Source organism: Anastrepha obliqua, chromosome 3, assembly GCF_027943255.1.
Source record: "Anastrepha obliqua isolate idAnaObli1 chromosome 3, idAnaObli1_1.0, whole genome shotgun sequence".
Classification (NCBI taxonomy): domain Eukaryota; kingdom Metazoa; phylum Arthropoda; class Insecta; order Diptera; family Tephritidae; genus Anastrepha; species Anastrepha obliqua.
Window position 1 is genome coordinate 97889813 of NC_072894.1, and position 8014 is coordinate 97897826.

General features: G+C 34.9%; 1 protein-coding gene across 1 annotated transcript; it reads right to left on the reverse strand.

Annotated features, from left to right (window-relative positions):
* Positions 1 to 219: 219 nt before the first annotated feature.
* LOC129240993 (uncharacterized) lies at positions 220 to 7463 on the reverse strand. The gene is made up of 5 exons (XM_054877103.1): positions 7081 to 7463; positions 6892 to 6984; positions 4429 to 4582; positions 2311 to 2444; positions 220 to 793 (listed from the first exon to the last, which is right to left on the reverse strand). Exons 1-5 carry the CDS (start codon positions 7307 to 7309, stop codon positions 309 to 311), a joined length of 1095 nt encoding a protein of 364 aa, XP_054733078.1. The 5' UTR covers positions 7310 to 7463; the 3' UTR covers positions 220 to 308.
* Positions 7464 to 8014: the final 551 nt, after the last annotated feature.

Here is an 8014-nt window from a genome sequence, read left to right on the forward strand (position 1 = left end):
ATGAGTATTGTGCAATTTTTATTGTGGCACTTAGCGCAATATTCACTTGCAAAAGTCTTCATTTGTTCAATTCTATTACGTATTGTATGCGACCTTTCGATTACCTTAGCTGCCTGCACACCCGTTTTGGCTATGCGCCAAAAGAAGTCAAGTACGCGGCGCGTATGCGCCAGTTGTTACCTACCAGTCGTCGCATGAAAAATTTCCAACAAATACATATTTGAGTTTATAAACAAATTTATTTAAGCACGTCTATAAAATTTCAATAAACGCTTAGCTACCACTTTGGCGCTCATTACTCGCAAAGTTTAATGCGCTTTATTCTCCTTGGCGGGCGCTTTCGCACTGACATGAGCGGCGTGCTGCACTTCGTCGTGAGTAATGTCTTTGTTGCTGTTGCTGTTGCTATTGTGAACGTTGCTGCTGTGCGCACTGTGCGGCTCTGTCGGTTTGCTGCTTTCTGCCGACTTTGCTGCTGCTGCCTCTGTTGCTGCATCTGCAATGAAAAATTCGGCCGGCACCTGGTTAAACACGCTGCGGAAGTGCGCCAATAGCACTTTATTGATTTCCGCCTCGATTTTCGGTTTGAAAATGTCGAAAAATACACGCCAGCTGCCGTTGAACACAGCGTTTGTATTGTCGTTCAACACTTTGTCCTTGAACAAATTGGCGAAGTGCAAATGCAAATCCTTTATGGAGTCCACATTGAATTGCAATGCTTTCAGATCGAAAAATTTGCGATTTTCCAAAGCGTATAATTTAACTTTGGTCGAAACGGTGTAGAGGCCATCAACTGCGTGCGGGAGGGAGAGCAAAGAAAATCAAGTATTAATGAATTGAAAGGAAATTCGTTGAAAATTAGAGTAAATTGAAAAAAAAAGTATGTGGAAATGCGTGCAGAGGCGGAGTAAGAAAATCAGATGTTAATAAAATAGGAGGGCTTTTTTCGGAAAATGTCAAAGGTGTAAAAGAGAAGGAGTGAGAAGCGAGTGCGAGCTGTTAGAGTGAAAATGCAGTTAGTATTTAAAGTGAAAATGAAATTAATTGAGTAAAAATTGAATTTGATTTGTTGGTATTTGTATAGGTAAAATTAAAAAAGAAAAATAAAATACTTTGTTTCATAATTTAAATTACAAAAAATATTTTGTATAAGAAAAATTCAAAAAGAAATAAAAAAAAATTTATAATTTCAATTGAAAAGATATTTTTTTTGTTTTTTAAATTCGAGTTCTTGGGTTTTGTACAGGTAAAATTAAAAAAGGAAAATAAAATAATTTTTTTTTTATAATTTAAATTAAAAAAATGGTTTTGTATATTGGATTCGTATAAGAAAAATTAAGAAAGAAAATAATAACATTTTTTTTTTATAATTTCAATTGAAAAGAAAAAAATGGTTTTTGTTTTTTAAATTCGAGTTGTTGGTATTTGTGTAAGTAAAATTAAAAATCAAAAAAAAAAATATTTTTTTTATAATTTAAATTCCACAAAAAAATTTTGCTTGGAATTATTTTTTTTAATGTTTTGTTTTTAAGTTGTTTTCAGTTTTTTTTTGAGTTGTTGGTATTTGTATAAGTAAAAGTAAAACGAGAAATCTTTTTTTTATTATATAAATTTCACCAAAAAAATTTTTGTTTGTAATTTTTTTCTTATAAATTTATTATGGAATTTTGTTTTTTAATTTGAGTTGTTGGTATTTGTATAAGTAAGAGTAGAAAAGAAAAAAAAAAAATTTTTTTCTGTAATTAATTTCCAAAAAAAATTTGTTTAGAAATTTTTTAATGGTTTTTGTTTTCTTGTTTTTTTATCTTTAATTTAAGCTGTTCTTATTTGTATAAGTAAAAGAAAAAGGAGGAATTTTTTTTATTATTTAAATTTCACCAAAAAAATTTTGTTTGTAATTTTTTTTAAGAATGTTATTTTTTGAATTTGAGTTGCTGGTATTTGTATAAGTAAAAGTTGAAAAGAAATTATTTATATTAAATTCCAAAAAAAAAAATCTTTGTAATAATTGTCCGCTTATGGGACAATTTTTGTAATTTTATTTTTGAATTTTTTTTTTATTTGAGTTATTGGTATTTGTATAAAAAAATTTAAAAAAAAATGTTTCCCTAAAAATTACAATACAAAAACCAAACAAAATTTGCAACAAAAAAAAAATGTTTACTTAAACAAATACCAACAACTCATTTTCAAAAACAAAAAGAAATTTGTATAAGTTAAATTTTTTTGTTTTAAATTTGTTTTTTTTTGTAGTCAGAGTTGTTGGTATTTGCATGATAAAATTAAAAAAAATGTGTTTTGTTTCCTTACTTATTTCCATGAACATTTCCCCATCCGTGTCGATTTTGAGTAGCAACACTTGTCCTTGAGCTGTATAGTGTCCACTTAGGCGAATTTTCGGTACGGAGTAGGTCATTTTAAAGTCGTACTCGTTTTCTTTGAAGCTTTGAGAGAGGGTGTTTGAAAAATGCGATTGGAAAAATTTTAATTTATGGCATTAAAATTTAAAAAAAATGTTTGATTAAAAAAAATTTTAAATTAAAAAAAAAAAATAATTATAAAATGTGATAAATGTACAAATAATTGAATAGCGAATATTTAAAACTAATAAAGAATGATAAAGGTATAAAAAGGTGGAACTAAGGGCTTCAGTAAACGAGCTAAAATTTGATTTATTGAAAGGTACGAATTTGATTAATATGAGATAAGATCCAACTAACATAGCTAGAATTATTTAACTTGATAAATCGAGTATGTGGCATTTTGTTCGATGACTTTTCATCATTTTTAAAAGAATTGGTAAGAAAAAACTGCCAAGCTCATTTTAGCAAGCTTCTCTTAAGACCACTTTTTTGACATCAAGAAAATTTTGCAAAGACTTAAAATGATGACAATCCATTGTTACCAGGTCTATGCAATACGACTAAAGCGATAAAACTATCCTATCCAAACCTGCGAAGCTTTTGATGCCTATTTACCATCAGAGTTGTACTTCTGTACGATCGCCTGCTTCAATCTGGTCAGTTGCTGACATCCGAGGTTTCAAATTAAGTATTTTCCAGGACTTGATCAGAGGATAGTGGATTATTGCCCTCCAACACCAGCAGACACACCACAAAGCGTAGTTTGCCATTAAGCCGCACAAGACGTTTGTTTCATCATGGCGTCAACTCACCACTTTTGAATCAGGCACTTTTCCAGACTATCCTCTCCTATACGAGTATGAATCGCTTTTAAGCCACGCACTTTTCCAGTAATTGTTCTCTCTATTGCGAATTGCTTTTCATAGCCAGTTACCCGTCGCTTCAAAATGAGTTAATTTCCTTTGAGCAAAGAATTCAGCTGACGTCAATGGTTATTTTGCGTCCATTCGTGTGGCACCCATACCTTAAGTTTCTTCTCTTGGTCAACCTTGTGCAAATGACACCAAACGCTTTTCAGCTAATATTCAGTTTCTGGGATATGACTGCCTCAACTGCGATGTCCATAACACCAGAATTGAGTCGTAGAAACCACTGCTTTTCTGTTGAATTCGATACTGCAAGGATGATAGGTGTACCAGGTTTGCTCTTTAACTATGGTGGAAAAGAAAATTGTGAGAGGAAGTTTGGCTACCACTCCACTTGAGAGATTCAGCCAAATACTGCATGCTCCTTTCACTTGCATCCATTCAAACACTAGTCCAATCAGTCATGGTTCAGGCGGCAATGAAGTGTCATTAGTTCATTTTTTTTTTTGTATATCACCTTTCAGATTTTATTGTTTAAAAACACATCCCCAAGTGACGTCAGCGCATCAGTTGATTCTGTCGAATGCGCTCAGAGCCAAATAACGGTCCGCTAAAGAGCATAAAATCGTTTCACTCTGTATCCATAAACACCACTAGTTGGTTTTGACTCTCTGCTTTGGCTATCCAACTTGTTGGTAGTGGTGCTGGTGCGTACATATATCGAATATTCTCCCTCTTTTTGCTTGCATTTTGGAACTCTGTAACATACAACTGGTCTCACAACTGCAAAAAATTCTCAAGCGCTTTTTTTCAAGCATTACGCCTTACAGCGTAACCTGAAGAGATGAATATGTCGTGAGATAAAACTCACTGGGAAATCGAGCGGGAAACACTCAGAATTCGTACTTCACCAATATTAAGATTAACTATGCTACTAATTTTATATTTCCCCATATTGCAATAAATGATTTAAGGCTTGCCGCCAGCGTGCCTTGCCGACGTAACGCGTTTATAGTACAATCAACCTAATAATGCATATTAATTAACCCCAGTAATTACTATTTCTTATAGTGCATTGAATTAATAGAATATTTCTACATACTCGCATGCTAGAAGTTTTATCACTGCTGGATTTATTGATGATGGTCTAGCTAACCATTGGACTATGTGCACATATACAGATGCATTTGTATACTCACTTGACGCTTTTCACCTTCGCCTCGCTCAAACCGGTTACTGTGATGTTGTTTATTTTCACTGAGATCGGTGTGATATTTTCACGATCTTCGATCACTTCGAATTCGCGCACAAACAGCGGATCGATGGGTTCAGAATGTGGAGCACCATTTATTTCTATAGAAATATGTAAAAAAGTAGTAATTTTACTATAATAAAAAAGGTCGTATATTTTTTTAGCACTTTGTGAGGTTATAGAAAGCAAGAAATACATACATTTTTTTTATTAAAAAGAAATAAATAATTGGCGCGCACACCTCGGTGCAGGCTACTATGGCCGCAAATAAACACGAAAAGAACAAAGGAATTGCTTAGCTTCTCAAGAGGTGAGATCTCGAAGGTCGTGGCTTGTGTCACCGGTCATTGGCTATTTGGCAGGCAATTCTTGAGGCTAGGAGTTTTCTCCCATTGATATTGTAGAAGTTGTAGAGATGAGGAAGAGGAAGAAACAGTTGAGCACTTCCTTTGCAATTGTCCAGCCTTAGCTAAAATCAGAACAGATTGTCTAGTTAAACAATTTTCCAATTCTCTTACACAACTGTCTGGCGTGGGGATTAGACCAATTCTGAGCTTCACAGAGGCTCAAAATGGTTTTATGAAGATAAATAAACAACTTTGTCATGTTGCACAGTGGTATCACAACGGACCTGTAAGGTCTAAGTGAGTTGGTCATGCGGACCGACTACTACCACAACCTAACCTCACCTAACACTTCGGTTAGGTATTTTGCCAAGCTCTTCGTCCAATTTGTTATGTGCATCTTGATGTTGTTCCACAAATGGAGGGACGAAAGCCGATGAATGGCAGATATTTATTATGAGGGGCTTTTTCATGGCAGAAATATGTACCAGTTTTTATTAGGTCCTGCATTATCCAAGTTTTAGCTATTTCCATCCATTTTGATCAAAAAGTTCCTGAAACAGACTACAGGTGACGGTCTAAGCCAACTGATTTGAGTTATGTTTTTTGTTTTGGTAGGTTGCCAAATCTGTGATTAACATGCCTATAAAAAGCGTACTACCAGTGCTTAACAATTGTAAAAGTTATGCCGTTTTGAGTAAATTTACCTATGGACGTGTTTTCGATTTGTTTAAGTTCTAAAAATTTGCAACAAGGAGTTTGTATTAAATTTTGCGTTAAAAATATATTCAATGGTGCGTAAACCTTAGACATATTGGTTTATGATTGTGGCACGCAATCCAGACATCAGGAGAGTTAGTGCAGAGCTCCGAATGAACCAAGACGAAAAAAAACCCGTGCCGTTTTCCGTCAATATAAAGCGTTGCACATAAAGCAAGCCATACTCACGGTTTTTAGAGATTGTAACTGTATTGTACATTACGAATTTATGCCAGAAGCACAGACGATTAGGTAGACAGGTGAAATGGTTGAAGTACCACTCTGGCACTTCCCAAGTACCACTAAAGCGGCGTTTGAATACTATGACGAGACCTCCAGTGGGCTGTAATCTACAGCCAAACAGAGCTGATGTAATGGGGAAGATAGATGGGATTCAAGTTGGCGCGCTGTCCCAGGCTGTCCAGTGACCGTAATTATATAGTTGAAAAGCCCAGACATTTACAGAGGAAGTGCTCAAAAGTCTCATTCTCTAAAAGGCAACCACAGCTTCTGCAATGGCGGTTAAATGATAAATCTAGCTTTTCCACGTGTGTGCCGATCGTCCAATGAGTAGTAAACACAGATACGAGTTTGGAAATTGAATAGAGTGTAGACCCTAGGATTTTCTGAGTTCTCTGTCTATTGCATTCCAGGAAGCGAAATAGCACAGGAAGAAATGGAGCTCCGTCTTGTATGCGCTTTCCTGGGAAATAAGTTGTGCAATTCCCCTCCAACAACAGTGAGGAGGATGTAGATGACTGGGTAGGAGGTCTCTGAGGCATTTTAACAGCCGAAACGAAGTAATTGAAACATCGAACACGGCTCTGATGGTTATTCCGAAAATTCCAAAAATGTTTCGAGAGCTGGATCAAACGCTGGCATAAGAGCGTTGCTGTTGATGGAAAGTACTTTGAAGGCGACAAGATCGTTTTTGGGGAATATAATTGAATTTTCTGAATATATTCCGGCAATCTTTCGATCAAGGTTACGTATCCACCAAAAGCTCAATTTCGACCAACGATAAATACTCGTAAATTCGGCCTAACGTTTCTACATTATTTCAAACTTTTTTAAATTTCTCAAATGCATATTTCGGTTAAAGGTTTTAGAGAATTTTTTGTTAGTGTATAAGCACTCGCACATGAAAGCCGTGTCACTAAAATAATTAACCCTGTATTTGATTAAAATTCGATAAGCTTCACTTTCCGAAATTCTTCAATTTGTTTGACTTTCTGAACAATTTGTTTGACTTTTCTAACCAAATCTTACCGTACTTTAAATCGAAAATAATTTTTATTTTCTCTTACCATTTTTCCAGGTGCTGAAGATATGCTGATAGGCATTCACTATGCATTTATCAAAATCAGTCGATTTACGCTGACAAGTCTGCAGCTCTTTGGCTGTGAATGCAAAGTTTTAAACATAAAAATAAAAAATTACAATAAAAACTTTTTGTTTTTGTTTCAAAATTTGCGTGCGTGAAGGCAACAACTTACGCTTTTCCGTCAAGAAGTTGTTGTTGTGGTTACTTTTACTATGGCGACTGCTTTCAGTTGTGGAGCTAATGCTGCCACTTTTGGCAGTTGTGGTGGTGGTGGTGGTGCTGCTGCTGCTGACGGCACATGTTGCACCACTACTACAGCTGGTCGCGCTGTTGGTGCCAAATGATACAGCCAACGCTGCACATAAAATGCCGAGTGCATACAAAACGTGTATGGCCTGCATTTTCAATATTTTCTTTATTGTTTTTTACTCTTTTTATTTGTTGGCATTTATTTATTTAATACTGGTTCACTTTTTTTCGTTTGCGTATTAATCGCCACTGCCGCTGTTGTTGCGGTTCGCTAAAAAAATTATTAATTGCTGTTTACACGGCGAATTGCAATTCTCAACTGCTTGAATGTACGTTTACAAGTTTGCTTTTATTTAAAAAGTAAAAAATCGTGCAACTAAGTAAAATGTTGTATTTTTTTTATTGAGAGAGTCAATGTAAGTGCGCGTATGTTTGGCGACTCAGTGTTTAATTGTCATTTATTTAAAGCAAATAAAAAGTAATCGTCGTAATGCGAGGCGTTGCGTTGAGGTCACTTTTTCTACTACCTAATTTATATTTTACTTTTATTTTAATTACAGTAGCGGCCAAAGAAAAATGGATGCATCAAAAATTGCAGTCTTACTTTTTATATCTGCGCACACTTGTGCGCAAGGGTATTGTAATTGTGTGGTACAAGGTGGCGCAAAATTAAACATGCAATTTTTGGGGAAATACAAGGTGGCACAAAATTAATCATCCTATCAGAAAATTTAAAATTTTTGGCGAAAAACAAGGTGGTGCAAAATTAATCACCACACAGGAAAATCTATAATTTTTGGTGAAATACAATGTGTCGCCAAATTACCCTATCGGAAGATTTAAAGTTTTTGGGGATA